We start from the raw sequence: 16707 nt of genomic DNA, 5'->3' as shown, positions 1-16707 counted from the left end.
GTTGAGATCGTAACTAGATTCCGGTCTCGAGGAGATGGAATCTAATTACTGCTTTTATTACTCTTATAACTTAATTGTGCTAACACTTTGTTTTGCAGGGTAGTTTTGCATTTTGCCTCGAAGTAATATTTTTTGCAGGTTGCTGAAAAAACAAAGGTCCAGGCGCCCGGAAGGGATCCGGGCTCTCGGGATGCAAACTATATCCCCTCGCCGCGTCACCACGTGGAGCTTCATGTTTAGACGAGCTACATCACACTCCAAGCACCCGGAAGGGATCCAGGTGCCCGAAACCTCCTATATAAGGAGGATGCACCCTGGAGCAAAGTACAATGAACAACAAGATCTTCCAACGCTTGCTCTGCCGTGCTGCGCTCCTGCGACGCTGCGAAGCTCCTCCGACAACACGCCTCTTTTTCATTCCTCATTGTTGTCGGTGTTTTTTTAAAGCAATTGTACTATCATTTGTAATATTTCAAATTTCTAGTGGATTGCCCAACGAAAGCACTCAACGAGTGTGAGCCTACACCTCTTTATCACCATGATGGTCCGAGCGCTCGGAGTCTAGGCGCCTAGACAAGTCAACATTTTATTGACTTGTTCAATTTTCCACTCCAGTCGCTTGGGTGATGCTCTGGCCTTCCAGAGCACCTGAACCCAACTCTATCCTTCTCCTCGAGTAGTCTTCCTATCCGGCTTTTAGTACCTCGGAAGCGTCACACACGCCCTTCTCGATCCACAGGTGTACTATTCCATATCTTCTCATCCCTCGGATGCACCGAGTTTGTCGACTCGATTCTCGTTCCATCCTTCTGGTCTGCTATGTCTTTTTCTTAACTTCATGTGTTCCTAAGTCCCTGCATACTCAGATGCACTACATAAAATACGTAGAGTCTAACTTGACTTGGTTGATCACATAAAAAAACCCCGAGTACTTATAATCTCGTCCTTTTTGATGTAGATCAACTCAAATTAAGTTAGGGTTAAATCAAAATAGTAAAATAAATAAGTATGCAAATGCATTATGCAATTCAATTCAATTCAATAAGTTGGAAAATAAAATTATTCCTCCCCCTAGAATTAATCTTATTTCTCCTTCTTTAATCACATCAAATATAGGGGTAATTATCAAAAAAAAATATAGGTAAATTTTATAAGGGTTAAATTAATAGTGACTAACTTTTAGAAAAAATTGTGGAAATTAGTTTTCAAAATTTTAAATTTTTATGATTTAAAAATTAGTTTTTGAAAAAATAATTTTAAAATTATTTGTAATCTTTTAAAAATTCTAAATTTTTTTTCACTATTAAACATACTTAGACAATGTTGAGATAAAATTTTCACAAAAAAAATAACATTAATATTAGTGAAAATTAATTATTTTACACAAAAAGATATGTTTGCTAAGGAAAATAATTAATAAATAGATTTTGAGCTCGAAAATTCTTATAACTTTTTTGAAGTATGTAAAATAGAAAGTATATTTGTAAAAAATTTAATTTTAAAAGATTGCCTTTTGGAATTTTTAATATTAAAAATTAACATTTTGATAAAAAAAATTTCATAGAAAATTTATTAATGGTCAGAAAATTTCAAACAAATTTTATTCTGACAAAGAATTTACTGTCTTATCACTGTAAAAAATTTGAATAAAAACTTCTAACTAAAAGTTTGTACAAAAAATATTTTTCTAAGTAAGAGAATATTTAGATTAGGAGGAGAACTTAGAAAATTGTGCCATTAAGGAGAAGGGCGTGCCCATCAATTTCAGGGAACTTCAGCTGAAGAAGGTGTGCCCATCAATTTCTAAGTAAGAGAATTTAGGTCAATCAATTGTTGTACACCAATTGATTAGGGAAATCGATTGGTGGTGATTTTTCGTGAGCATAGAAACTCATGAAATTGATTCGGTGATCGATTAAGAGGGTGTAATCAATTAGGGCATTTGATTAGAATGACGGTAATCTACTGGCTCCCAATTCTAGTCAATTTGGACAAGACAGAATCGATTAGTAGCTAAAACTAATTGACTAGAAAGGTTGTTTTTGGTTTAAGTGGTATGATTTCAGTTCATTAAGCTATGTTTAGTCGAGTTAACCCTTCTTAACCCTCTAAAATGTTTTAATAAGTATTTAAGGGTAATTTTCATAATGGGAATATGAAAAGAATGGTTAAAAGAGACTAAATTGGAGTTAAGAGATTTATTTTCAAAGTTGAATTATAAACCTCAAAACTTCAATTTTGGGTTTTCTAAAGGTTTAAAAACTCCAAATCATTATTGGTACAATGATAGAAGTTGGTGCATGCTTTGAGGGGGAGGTCTTTCTTAAAGACATGATTTAAATATTTTTTGGAGACAATGGAAGGTTGGGAACTTTCATTGTGATGGATGAATGTTCTAGGTTGAGCATTAGAGACAATGGAAGATTAAGAATATTCATTGTGATGGATATATGCTCTAGGGTGAACACAGGATACAAATGAAAGGTATGAGACTTTCATTTGGATCTCTTTGCACAAATTAACTCTCAGGAAGAGTTTTTGATGTGTGTCAAAGAGGGAGAAAATGTAGGGTTTAAGTTAGAAACTCTCATTCATGCTTGAGCACGGGATGAAGTTGGGCTAATGAGTTAGCCAAACTTAACATATTGTCAAACATCAAAAATGAAAAGATTAGTGGTGCAATCATTCTCAGGTCAAGGTTGACCAATTTGACTAAGTTCAAGTGGATTCTAGTTTGAGTTTTGATATTTAGACAATATGTGAGAAGAAGTCAAGTAAGTCAGGGTTGATTAAATATTTGACAATATAAGAGAGGAAAGGGTGAAAGTCTACCAAGTGACTAGTTCGAACTGTGGTTAGGCAAAGAAAAGTTTAAGTTGGTCAAGGAGGAGCATACGTTGCAAAGAAAAGCCTTAACTGAGGTTAGGCAAGGTGGAAGTCTACCGAGTGACTAGTTCTAACTGCAGTTTAGAAAAAGAAAGTCCATGTAGGTCAAGGAGGATCACTCGTTGGCAAAAAAAATCCCTAACTGAAGTTAGGCGGAGTGGAAGCCTACCAAATAACTAGTCCTAACTACGATTAGACAAAAGAAAGTCCAAGTGGGTCAAGAAGGACCGTACATCGTAATCGGAAGTTCAACGAGAGGTTGGCAAAGAGACAGTCTAAGTGGGTCAAGGGTTGACCCAACACTTGGTGGGAAAGACCCAACAACCCACGGTTGACTGGATGTTAGGTAAGGGAACCCTAGACTTGGATCAAGAGAGTTAGGGTTGGGTAATCGATTAAGACAATCGATTGGTAATAACATAATCGATTAGGTTGATTGATCCAATCGATTATGGTTGTTTTCGTGATGAATAGAAGAGGCCCGAATCGATTAGGAAGATGGTCGACAGTTGCGCGAACATGAAATCGCAAAAGGTTGTGAATTGATTAAGCAATCAATCAAGCTTTGACCAATCGATTAAATCCTTTGTCGCAAGAGAACAGAGAGTTTGAGAATCGATTGGGCAATTGATTAGGCTACTCTCTCTCTCATGAATAAAAATCTTCTGAAACGATTGGGACAATCAATTAGAAGCTGCTGAATAGATTGGTATGACTCACCTATCGATTCAAGTTCAAAAAAAAAAAAGTTTTCTGTTGGTTGTTGGATGGTCAGATGATGTGGCAATCGAAAAGGGAAAATTTTAATTAATTAGAGGCGTCAAGTGAACCCTAGAAAAGGGTATTCACAATGGTTTAAAGGTAACTCTTGTACACTTCTTGGCCACCGATTCTTGAGTTCTCAAAGACAAGAGTTACTGCACTTTCCAAACATCAAGAGGTATTTTCCAAGTAAGAAGAAAGCAGGTTAAGCAAGATTCAATTATAATCGTTTTCGATTTCATTTGTATTTGCTTGTGTGTTTCTTATTGTATTTCTCGTATTTGCTTGTACGAGACTTTTCTTCCTCCGAGAAAGAGGTTTTCATAATGTATCTATAAGTGAAAAAAACGAACCCTTGAATTAGTCATTTCAATAAAGTGAATACTAAGTAAAATTCAATGAGTGAACATTACTTCCAGCTTCCGCTATGAAGCGCGCTATGAAGCGATTGAAGCTAGCTCCATGCATGTCCACATGTTTGAATTATCACTTTAATATCTTGATCGCACACCATGCATTTGAATTTAACTATAGTATTTTAGTTGTGTTGATCGCAAGAAAATGTAAAGAGTTTGTCATGGATTCACAATATTTGGCCATACGAACATTATTTTGTATGTTTAAATGGTTAGCTTGGATTGGTGGATGAACAAACTATGTTAATTTTTTATATCAAACATTTTAACGAAGAGTTAGTTTAAAATGTAGCATGTAATGATATATCAAATGTAATGGACAAGGCAAATAAGAAATGCGTGAGAAAAATATGAAATTGTGATATAATTGATGCTAATTAGCACACAATATAATAAGATTTCAAGATGAAATTACAACTTCTTGATCTTGTTGTATTTTGAGACTCACCCACAAACAAAAATCATCATAATCAACTTAATTATTCATTTATTGATCTTGTTTTAATTAACTAATGAACAAAAAAAATCATTCAATTAGGGTTTGATCTTAGTAACCCAAACTCAACTAATAAATTAAATTTATATTTTTAAAATAAAAAAATGATAATTCCTAGATGACTGACTCAGTCCCACGGAGATTGGTCCTGCTCCACAGAAGTTTACAAATACGTCATAGTTGGGATTTGAATCACAGATACCTAAGTAACAACTTGAATATCCTACCGCGACACCATATCTCCGGGATTATATTTTTAAAATAAATATAAATTGTTGAGATTCACCTTTAATTATTTAATATTTCCACTAATTTAACATTTTATGTTTTATTAAAAATTCTTTTTTTAAAAAATTGTATTGATACAAATTTAGTTTATTTCTTTTTCCACCACAAACCAACCGACGGGCTTCCCGCCACCAAACTCGCGAGACCGTTTTCCCCCTTTCCCGCCAACTCAAACCTTCCCCTCCACCGCCTCGTCCGCTTCCGTCGAAGAAGAGGGCTGATCCATCTCCTCCGCCACCTCCCATGGCGTCGCTGTGCCCCGGCGTCCTCCTTCGCCTCCTCCAAGACATGGACTGCCCCTCCAGGGACGCCTCCCCTCGCCGTCGCCCACTCCACGCCCCAGCCTCCGTTCTCCAGATTACCGGCATTGTCCCCGCCCTCTCTGGCTCCGACCTCCGCCCCGATCGAGGCTTCTACGTCAAGGTCTCTGACGCTTCCCATTCCACCTTCGTCTCCCTCTCCTCCGACCTCAACGACCTCATCCTGGCTGACCGCCTCCAGACCGGCCAGCTCATCAACGTCCGCCGCCTCGAGCCCGCCTCCCCTGTTCCTGTCCTCCGTGACTTCCGCCTCCTCTCCGGCCGCCAACCCTGCAACCACGATACTGTTGACGTTACCTACCCCTCCCCTGCCCCCAAATCCTCACCTGTCTTCCGCCCCTCCATTACCACACCCCCTCTCCCCCCGCCCGAGAAGAAGAAGCGGCATTTGAGGAGTCATTCCTTCGTCAGCGACCACCACCGGAGCCTCGAAGTTAGCACGACCTCCTCCCCTGCCACTTCTCCCCTCCAGAGATCGGTGATGAAAAGGGAGGAGGCCAAACGGAGGGGCTCCAACAGCCTCGACATGCTCAACAACATGACCTTCTCGGCCTCTGCCGATGAGGAAAATTACGACTCCGATGATTCGAGACTATCCTTTTCCTCCTCGTCTTCCTCCTCGCCATTCACGCTCCAGTCAAGGAAGAACTGGGACTCCGGCTGCAAGGTTGCAGAGCGGAGAAAGTACATGAAGTCCCAGAGCGCCCGTGTAAGTTGTCCTCGAAATTCAGATTTAAAACTTCAATTTTACATGAATTTTTTCTCTTGCTCGTTCAGAATGATCGAAAACCACAAATCATATAATTCGATAGGTTTCTCCTCAGCATAGCAGTTTCACCTCAAGAAACACTGAGAAAACTCACAATTCCGTTGCAAGTCCTACAAAAAGGAAACACGCTGATTCAGATAAAACTAGCTCAGAGACGTCCTCTGCATCCAGTTATTTGTGTTCTCCAGATGACAATTATAACACCAAGTGTCATGATAAAATCAATGTGATTTGGGCTCTGCTTCCTCCAAATTTGATCAGGCAAGGAAAGGTAATGGTTCTCCTCCGATAGAGTCAGCAACAATTTGATGGCTTCATCAGATTATACCTTCTGCAGGAAGTGATAAGGCAAAGAGACACTGCTCTTCAGGCTGCCATAGACTCATTGCTGGAAGCCTCTGCCTCAGAGAGACTAATTGAATGCATGAAGTAAGATCAAAGACTAGTCAACTTGTTTCATGATTCATTGAACCATGTTTTTTCTCCTCGGATTTTGCTTCTTGCAGCACGTATGCAGAGCTGCAGGCCAACAAGGACGGCGATTCGCAACGCGTCGTGAATAGCTTCTTGGATTTTCACCAGAAGCTGGCGGAGACGAGATTGATCGTGCAGTCCTGCGATTTCAGTTCCAGTGGTCATGCTTCAGGTAGATCAGTCTCGCAGGTTGCGTCGGAGAGGAAGAGCTGCGCCACGTCGTGGATCAAAGCGGGCATGAGATCGGATCTCTCGAAGCTCCCAACCCAGAAGAACAACGCGCATGAAGATCTGCAAGTGGCTTCGAGTAACCCCTGCACGTCAAGCTCCAAGCCGAAGAACAACGCAGCAGTGTCTAAGGGGAGCAGCCTCCTGACGGCTTCAAATGCATTGCAGTATGAGTTCAACAGATGGTTCCTGCGGTATATCGACAAGTTTCTCGATTCAGTAAGCGGATCGAGATCTGATTCATGCGAATCGGAAGTAGCATCCCTCCTGTGCCAGCTGAAAAGGGTCGACGATTGGCTGAACAGCATCGCCAGCAAAGACTCAACTTGGGCGAGGGACAGGGTGAGAGAGACCCTGTCGACGGAGGACGACGAAGTGGAGGCATGCCAACGAGTGAAATGGAAGATTTACAGCGTTCTTATGGGGCATGTTGAGAGCGCAGCGGTTGCGCTGGAGAGCATGAACGTGCCTGATGAGGAGAAGGATGGTGAGCTCATGCTCACTAGCTAAGACTCCATTGCAGAGCGGCCAAATTGAGAAGTCAAGTCATCGAATCAAAAATATATATATATATATATATATATATATATATATATATATATGAACTTAGAATATCAATTGTTCTTAGTTATTTAGTGTATCAAATTTAAAATTATTTATTTTGATATGTTGGAATTTGAAGTGACATGGATGGATAGATCCATGAATTCATCTATGTCACTACTCTGTTTCTATGGATTGTCAATTCATTCTATGAACCAAAATAATGTATGTGATCTTCCCTTGGGCTATTTCATATTAGCTACGTGTCTAGAGGATGTATGCAACTTTTGTTTGGTGAGTATAAGGTTAGTATCAAGTCATTGATGAAAGTACATTGCAATTTTGCAAAATTTGACTAGAGCAGTTGCTTGCCCAAGGATCGACTGAAGGGATGTCATTCTTTCCCTCTCTTCTAGCTGTGCATACACAGGCATGTCATGGGGAGGTAGTGGTCTCAATATTGTACAAGGGAGTGAAGGGGCATCTTTGTCTCTCCTTGGCCATCGATTGGAAGAGGGTGCCAATTTGTGCGATAACATCAACCCAAGAAAGGAGACGAACGCATAAAGAAAAGCAAGGCGACAAAGCCACTCCTGAAGGGTAGGGACAGTATCAACTTCAAAGTTCAACAGGGGAGGAGAGTTGGCAATTATGGCCAGAGAGCTTCTCAAGACCTTTCAAAATTTTCAAAGATAACTAGTTTCATTTACTTTATTTTTGTAAATATCCTCTAATTCATTTTAATCATGACATACCATGTACCTAAGATGTGAAGCTAAGAAAATATTAAATTTTACATAACTGCTAATTTCGTTAAAGGTGACAAGTATTGTTATGACAAGCAGAGTGATTGAAAAGAACTTGAAAGAAGCCTATGATTAAAGCAGTAAACTGAACTTTTTTAATTGAAAAAATATTATTTGAAGCAGTCATTCAGTAACCTGATTACAGACAAGCTACATTAATGTTCACACATGCAACTCTGAATTAAGTTTTGGCACTAGCATGATCTGCCATAATTCCACAGATATCAAATACCGAAATTTCTTCACTATGATATGCAGAAACTTAATAATTGCTTAGAGTGTGCAATAACATTCACATTTATGTTAAAGATACTAACACAATCATGTCATGATATCGAATTTTCATAGATGGTGTAGGTTAATCTAATTGCCTTTGGGTTCAACCATCAGATTCCCCGTAAGCAAGTATTACTCTTGAATCATAAGGTCTCAGCAGTCAGCTAGCAGATGGAATAAAAAAGTGTTCACAAAACTGCAACGACGCGAATGGAGAATGAATCTTAGAATCAACATTCCAATTCAAATAGGGCAGTAAAACCATAGGTTCCACATTAAATGTGCTTACATTTTGCATTACCTTTCCTCCAATAATTCATTTGCATCTTTACTTGAATCATTCTTTCTTTTCTTTTCCTGCACAGGAAACTTCATTCAAATACAATTAATCAAGTCATTTAAATATAATTAAGTGATGTCAACTCGGGATTTGTAATAGCTAGTAATATAATTTTAAAAAAGGGGGTTATACATAGACAGTATAAGTAGAGGAATCTATAGTTGTGCTCGAGACATGACTTGGCTGCATGAACCAATCAAGGTATTACCTATCTAGGCCTCCCTAAGAATGACTAAGGTGGATATCTATAATCTGAAACCAAAAATCAAAATTCAATCAAACCAATCTAAGCCAAAATTTTCAATTTATAGGTTTTGTTTCAATTTGCATACTGGGTGAAATTGTCAATTTTTGTTTGGTTTCTGTTTGAACTTAATGATTGAGTAGGAGAAACTCAAAATTCCACTTTCATTTCATTTTTAATTTGAAAAATTTTTAAGTACAATAAAATAATAAATTATAAATACACAAACATATATGTGTGTGAGAGAGAGAGATTTCCCATTGTTATTTGCCTTTTATGTCAACTAATCAACATGAAACTTAAACAAACATCAGCCCATTTTAAACTTTTTAGAAAAATATAAAAAAAATTGAGATCACCCCATGTTATATATGATTTTTTTTTCAAAATAACCCCATCAGTTTTGAGATTGTCAAAATGCACCATCAAATTACCTACTGGAAAAATGATGCCACAATTCTCATCTCCCTATAAATATCATGTGGTTGTAATGCCATTCCTAAGGTAATCATATCATGGTTCTTATCGTGAATCATTTTGGTGAATTATTAAATCGCAAATTGGCATTCAAATAAAAAATTATAAAATGTCAAAAAATAGTTCTACAATCTTGATTTCTAAAGTTATATGAAATAATATAATATTTCATTAATAAAACAATAATAGATGGAACAAGTTTATGTTTATTTATAACAAAAATATTTTAGGTGATCCCTTCAATTCACGACAATGTACCAATATCTTTTATTTCATTTTATTAGAAATTGAAATGAAATAAGCAATAGAAAATGTCCTTATCAAATGTTGATATTGAAGTATCATGGACTAAATCATGACATGGCTTCTAAGTCACTATCATTTTTTTCTACATTGTCATTCTACATGTCAACTTCACCTTATTAGATGTTGAGTTCACATTGTTACCTTCAACTTTGTCTGCACTTGATAAGATTTTTTCTTCCAATTATTTATTGTATAATATTTTTTTTTATTCTTTTATGATAAACTTGGCTAATTTCTAGGATACTGAGTTTGATTTAATTTCTTAATAGGCAAGATTTACTTTTTAGTTTGTCATATTTAATTACTTTTCTTATTTTTAGAGCTGTATACAACAAGAATAACTAAAAAAGAAGATTTCTCTTATGTTATTAGTAGCTTGATAGTAAGTTAATTTGACACATTCTAGCACACAGAGTCAACAAGATTTTGATTCTCTAGAACAGTTTGAACAAAAGAGGTCAAAGAAATTGTAGCTTGTTTAGCATACCGTTCACACTCATCATCTTGTACAGTTTCTGCATGAGCATTTCTTCCTCTATCTTCATATGAACATAAGAATTAGCCAAAACAACAGAAATAATTATTTTCAGTATTCAGAAGACCTGAAGTCGATGTAGCTCATGGGACATTGAACGATATGCCTCCATTAGTACTTCATCTTGCTTCTATTTGCCTGAACAAGAACAGTGTTGGCACTAAGTTGGTAATTTGAAAACAAGAGCAAGAATAAACTCTACATCATCCAACCTATTTCAACATGTCAGCTGAATGCTCTGCAGCCATTTCGGGAGACAAATATGAACCCAAAGAAGAAAATAAGAGGTAACAGCTCTACAAGAAATTATCAAGGCATATTAGAGACATCCCAACATCTGATGAGGCATAAATTTTCTATTCTAAAAGAAACAAAATTACTTTTTAGTTCACTATATAATGAATCAATTATGTTGAAAGGGCTGCATCACCATCATAAAATGACAACCTTTAAAAAAAACTTAAATTTTAATTTTAACTAAAAAAATCTAACTTACTGCAGAGCAAACCTTTAAGCTTTTCATTAAAATAATTAACAACCAACACAATGCTACCAGGAGTGGAAAATAATGTCTGTCTTAAGAATCATGAGGGACATGGGTGAAGCTTTCTGAATACACCAACACAAAGGATTTCATTGATGAGTCTCGCTCTTTTCATTAGCAAGGAGACGAGCTTCCGAGCATGGATCAGTCATTTTGACCATTCAATCAACACGATCTCTTCTAGGTAAGTAGATGAGAAAATCCTTTAACCAAGGATCTATATTGCCATAGGGCAAGTTTTAGATTCAATTTCATGCAAAATAAGGTTTTGATTGAAAGGCTAAACCTGCTTCTTCATGATACCAAGCAATCCCTATGTTATTTTTTTCAGAAATCTAACAAACTTGGTCTTACAAAATTAAGTGAAAAATAAGATTACAAAAGGAGCAACTCCTTAAAAAAAAACAGAGGGCAAAGAAATAAATCACTAATTCGACAAAATATAGGTAGAGCAAAAGTCATCTGATACAAGAATGTCATCAGTAATTAGTAAGATATAAGAAGGTATCACCAAGAATCCCAAGTTATACTTCTTTCTCAGATACAGATTGGAAGAGCATACCTTGTCTTTAACCACACATATACTAATCCTTTGAATTAAAAGTGAGGTCCTCCCATTTCATCTCCTCAAATATCATTTTTATTTAAATTTCTTCTATAATTTAAATCCAGGCACCTTCTTACAATAATATTGAAAAATATTAGAATGGAATTAAGCCAATATGAAGTAGGATCTTAATCTAGCTTCGGTCAAATTCAGCAAAAGCATTAGCAGATCGACTATGCTAGCGGGGAGACAAGCTCAACAATGTTTTTTGTCAAACACGCTGCCCTACTTTATGCAACTCTAATCAAGCTCATAGTTTAATCTAAGAACGATCAACTATAATATGTGGCAAGGAAAAAGTTCGTCGCGTGAAGAACAAATTCATGAAGCTGGGCAAAAAGGCTGAAGCAATTGATTTGTTCTATTTGTTGCTAATTACTTTTGAATTTTGCTAGATATCCCATACCTTTTTGGTTTAGAGAGTGAGAAAAAGAGGCGACGGGCGTAGACGACGGGGAAGACTGCAATGACGACTTCCGATAGATTAAGATGAAGGAGGTGATCGAAGAAACGAAGAGGGATTCCTGGAGGAGTGAGGAATCGAGATTTAAGAATGCGGAAGGCAGATAGACAGGGTTTAGGTAGGATTTGGGTATCCTCCGGCTTCATCATCATTTATTATATTCATCCCTCAATTTTCATGTAAACAATAATTATCTCCTTGAATGAATCTAGTGATTAGTATATGAGGTGTTGTATTATAAGATTTGAAATTCGAATCTTGACAAAATCGAGATAAATATCTCCCTTATGTACTAATCACTATTCCAAAGATGAATAGCCGTTATCCTGGGACGAAAACGAATGTATTCATCTTTTATCACTATATATCCCACAATAATTATGCTCATATTTGTTATTCTTCCTATCGGATTTTCAAAATGCTAGGTTTCTTTCTTCTCATTTATTATTTTTAAAATAATTAATTAATTGAGTTTTAGTTATATACATGCAAATTTGATTTTATATCCAAACTCAATTTAATTACATGAGAGGTCAATTTGAGATATTATAATACCTTCTAATTTGTTAATTTGAAATTCTAGGATTAGAAGGTGATAAATTTAATATAATAAGTAGGGGTTGAACGTTATAAAAAATTTCTTCCATCTCTTAATTAACTTACCAATTAACTTACCTTGTAATTTATGTTCCGGAACCATTTATACGAGGAACATATGAGATAATATAATCATCTTTTGACTATAATAATTTATTAATTTAAAACTATATTTGCATATAATTATTACTGGAATTGAAGTTTATTTTTTTACTGTTTACTAAAAATAAATTGAGTAAACTTTCTTATCTATTTGGCTAGCTCTCGCATTCACCACTAGTTACACCCATTCCATGATAAAAATGAAGGTCCGTAGAGGCAAATTAAACAGAGAGGATGAGGGAGTTAGCAGCTAGGATGAGATCAAAAGGGATCAAGCTATAAAGAATGATATTAGAGTTTATAGAAGGAGCAGGAGAAAGTTTGAACAAGCTAGGCTCCCGCCTGCATGTACTTGTGTACATGGGGCACTCAAAGGGGGCTATCTACGTGCCTGTGCTTGTGTAGGGTGATGCAATGATAAAAAGGATCCATTACGTGTGGATCAAAGGAGAATATGGAAGTTAAAGTTAAAGAGGTTAATACTAAAAGACTAACGGGCCCATCAAAGGATATCTAAACGGAGCTCTACATTATGGGTCGATCGGACATGTTTTGCTTGACCATTAAAGGGATAGGCCAAGTAAAGCGTCCGTGCAACCAAGATCATCAGAAGTTCGTCACGGAACAGAGAAGCATTGAGATGACCAGAATGTTATTCCAGTCGGGTAAGAACATACTATCGAGACTCGCCGCCACATGAAAGAGTAGCCGAGTCCGGCTAAGCGGAGAAGTACTTGGCCAAGCGGAGGAGTACTGGGCCGAGCGACTATCTTGCTCGGCCGATCAATGGGATCACTGACCTATCTCGGGATATCCTTTTGAGAGATAGTGTTGTCGATATGGAGCATGGTCAACAGACGTATCGTACAACGACAAATTACAAGACGTGCACACGACTAATTAGAGAACATGTCCATGACCATGTGTCCAGAATCAATTGGAGAGCGTGTCCATGATCAATGGGAGAACGTGTCCATAACCATATGTCCAAGACCAATTGGAGAACATGTCCACGACCAATAAAAGAACGTGTCTATGTCTCAAAAAATGCGCACATCATCCACTAGAGTATATATAAAGGGGGGTCCATACACTGGTGGAGATACGTATTATTCATGATTCACGCCTGTATCTACTGTTGCTCCACCTTTTTCCTCTTTCTGGTGACTGACTTGGACATCGAATAGATACACTGAAGACTCCTTCCCTAATTCAGCACTGATAATTCTTAGACTTATAGATCGGAACGTAGTCTATATTCAATCAATATAATAATTATAATATCCTTAACTTTTTGTCCCTACGATTTTTAAACAGGATGATGAGGTACTCAAAAGGGGCTCATATATCCCACCTCCCATTTTCTTTAATCCACTGATGTAAACGAGTCATATACGAGTCACAAACATGGGTGAATACGTACGTCATCCCTTCACCCAAAATTTAGTTGCCACTAACTGGCGCATCATTTGGTTTGTACTGTGATCGTTTTAATTAATTAACAATCTGGACCGGTGACGTAATTAAACCGAAACTTAAGGTAGCAAACAAAGCTGGCTAACATCTCCGGCTATATCTATCTATTTTTTATAACAACACAAGGAATAAGGGTAGTCACACCAGCTTAATTTGTATAGGTCTTGCAATGGAGGATAAATTCTTTAGTTCGTAAATTATAGATCTGATTCATTTATTTAGATCTTTAATTTAGATGAACCCTATCTATTTAAATAGAGAGTTTATCTAAATTAAAGATACTCATGTATTGAATCCCTTAATCCATAATTTGAAGATCAAGGATCCCTACTACTTTTAATGGGGAGATCTCCTTGCTGCCATGAGACTGGCCTCAAGAAGGGTCCTTGGACTCCTGAGGAAGACCGGAAGCTGGTTAACCATATACAAACAGAAGCATGACCGTGGCAGCTGGAGAGGGCGCGCTTCCAAAACTTGCATGTCCTTTCACTTTCTCACGGACTCTAGCTCTTTCTATAGATAATGGCATGCGCATTTACGCTTGATTACTGAAGACCATCTAAATCTTGGTTTTGGACAACTACCTGATAACAAAATAGGCAAGTTCTCCGCAGAGGAAGAGCTAACCATTCTCAATCTCCACGCTGTCCTCGGAATTAAACAAGCAATACTGATGTTACTATCATAGATTCATCGAATCAAGCTTCCATATTTTTTTTCCTTAGTTTGGAAATGTTGTATTTTAGGTGGTCGATGATTAGGGATGTAAATGAGTCGAACCTAAGTCGAACAATATTAGGCTCAAGCTCGGCTCGTTTAAGTTATATTCGGGCTCGAGCTCGGCTCGAGCTCGAATATAACTTTTATCACAAGGCTCAAGCTCGGCTCGTTTTGGAATTATCAAGTTCGCGAACCGTTCGAGCTCGGCTCGTTATTAACTCGATTATCAAAGTTAACGAATTTAACTCGTTAAGCGAGCTCGGGCTCATTTTCAGGCTCATTTTTTTGCTCATTTTTTGGTTCGTTTTAGAGCTCATTTTTTGGTTCGTTTTAGAACTCATTTTTTGGCTCGTTTTAAGGCTTATTTTTTTTGCTCGCAAGTATATAAACGAACTCACGAGCTGAATATCCTTAACCTCGAGCTCGGCTCGATAAAACTGTCGAGCTCGAAATCGAGCTCGAGCTCGGCTCGATAAGATAAACGAACGAACTCGAACGAGTTTTTTATCGAATCGAGCTCCGAATAGCTCACGAACCATTTGATTCATTTAAATCCCTATCGGTGATCACTTCACACCTTCTAGGGCAGACCGACTACGTGATCAAGAACTTCTGGAATACACTTTTGAATAAGAAGAAGCTCATCCAGATGGGGTTCGACGCCACGACGCACAGCCGAAAGGCGGACTTCTTTGTTGCTCTCCAACAGTTGGTCACTTTGGTAGGAAATTAAACTTAATTTTATTAATAGAGAGAAAATTATTAATAGAATATTATGTGATATGGTGGTTCAAAGAAGGTGTCATGTAAGATTAAAAAGTTAACATAGATGACATAGCGGTTAACATGAGAGATAATGTGATAGTTAGAATCACGACCGTGGCCAACAGAAACCTCGCTCAGCTGGCCAACTATAGTGTCTCTTGATTGGAACCGTCATAGTCACGATTGATACAAGCTCTGGGTCTAGCCTATCGATAGTTACACCTCCCGATCAGGCGTTAATAAAGTCGATTGGTCCACTTGAGTATCAACGTGATGCTTGCATGTGCCCAAAGGATATTCTTGAGACACTGGTATGACCAATCTCTTGTAGCTAAGTCACCAACTAGAAAACCTATACCCTAGCAGAAATGTTGTTCTGACATTATTTTTATGAGTTAATGTTGCCTATATTAAATATCTATTATTATTGTTTAGTGCATGGGGAAGGAAAACAATAGTCTCCCTCATTAATTATGCATGTATTTGTTGGTTAGTGCTAGGAAAATCGTACTGGTTCCACTGTACAAAAATTTTGTATAGATGTCAAACCTTTCCTTAAATAACCTATTGTGTTCTTTAAAAGTTAAATTAGGAATCGCAAACAGAACTTAACATTATTGATTCCAAATTTAACTTATCTGTTCTTAATGGTTTAGACTTGGATCGCAAGAGGAACTTAACACTATTGATTCAAATCCACCTACATTATAAATTTAATTAAATATTAATTTCCAAAATTGGCTTCCAAGACTGCATGGTGAGGCACATGGCCTTCTTGGGTATGGGAACATCCACCACCACCTAGACAAAGCCTTTTAAGGAAAGCTAATATTTAATTTCCTTATATAACTCTAGGTCTAACAAAAAAGAACAATCGAATCACAAATTTGAAAAACAAAGAAAAACACAAACACGAATTACTAATTTGAAAAACTAGATCTAATGCCTCTTGTATTTGGAATTCATACAAAGAAAAATAACTAGCATGATGCGGAAAACAATTGCTAATTATACCTTTTCTTTGTAAGCTAATGACCTCAAGATCTTCTGTCATATTCCTCGCCTTGCCTTGGACGTCATATGGGCGACGATCCTCCAAGATGAACACCACCCAAAGCTTTCTTCTGAATAACTCATCATCGATCTAACCATTTCCATAAGAATCATATTCCTTCGTTCTGCCACACCATTCTGTTGGGGTGTACTAGGTGCAGACAATTGGGATTGGATCCCGACTTCTGATAAGTAATTCCTAAACTCTCCAAAG

At 37.3% G+C, this 16707-nt stretch overlaps 1 protein-coding gene and 1 long non-coding RNA gene across 2 annotated transcripts; one reads left to right on the top strand and one right to left on the bottom strand.

Moving 5' to 3' along the window:
* Positions 1 to 5091: 5091 nt before the first annotated feature.
* Positions 5092 to 7149, top strand: LOC121995093. Its single transcript, XM_042548924.1, has 4 exons — positions 5092 to 5877; positions 5981 to 6208; positions 6275 to 6366; positions 6444 to 7149. Exons 1-4 carry the CDS (start codon positions 5092 to 5094, stop codon positions 7147 to 7149), a joined length of 1812 nt encoding a protein of 603 aa, XP_042404858.1.
* A 1092-nt stretch (positions 7150 to 8241) lies between these two features.
* Positions 8242 to 11894, bottom strand: LOC121994240. Its single transcript, XR_006115652.1, has 6 exons — positions 11724 to 11894; positions 10379 to 10462; positions 10234 to 10304; positions 10119 to 10170; positions 8554 to 8621; positions 8242 to 8460 (listed from the first exon to the last, which is right to left on the bottom strand). It is a non-coding gene; the product is annotated as an uncharacterized LOC121994240 (long non-coding RNA).
* Positions 11895 to 16707: the final 4813 nt, after the last annotated feature.

The sequence above is a fragment of the Zingiber officinale genome, chromosome 6A, assembly GCF_018446385.1.
Source record: "Zingiber officinale cultivar Zhangliang chromosome 6A, Zo_v1.1, whole genome shotgun sequence".
Taxonomy (NCBI): Eukaryota; Viridiplantae; Streptophyta; class Magnoliopsida; order Zingiberales; family Zingiberaceae; genus Zingiber; species Zingiber officinale.
Note: the sequence above shows the minus strand (reverse complement) of the source record. Positions and strands in the feature narration are given on the sequence as shown.

Excerpts from the sequence above, each read along its gene's own strand:
- LOC121995093 (XM_042548924.1), top strand. The coding sequence starts at position 5,092 with ATGGCGTCGCTGTGCCCCGGCGTCCTCCTTCGCCTCCTCCAAGACATG. Across the intron at positions 6,209-6,274 it reads ATTTGATCAGGCAAGGAAAG|GAAGTGATAAGGCAAAGAGA; the intron begins GTAATGGTTCTC and ends TACCTTCTGCAG. Across the intron at positions 6,367-6,443 it reads AGACTAATTGAATGCATGAA|CACGTATGCAGAGCTGCAGG; the intron begins GTAAGATCAAAG and ends TGCTTCTTGCAG.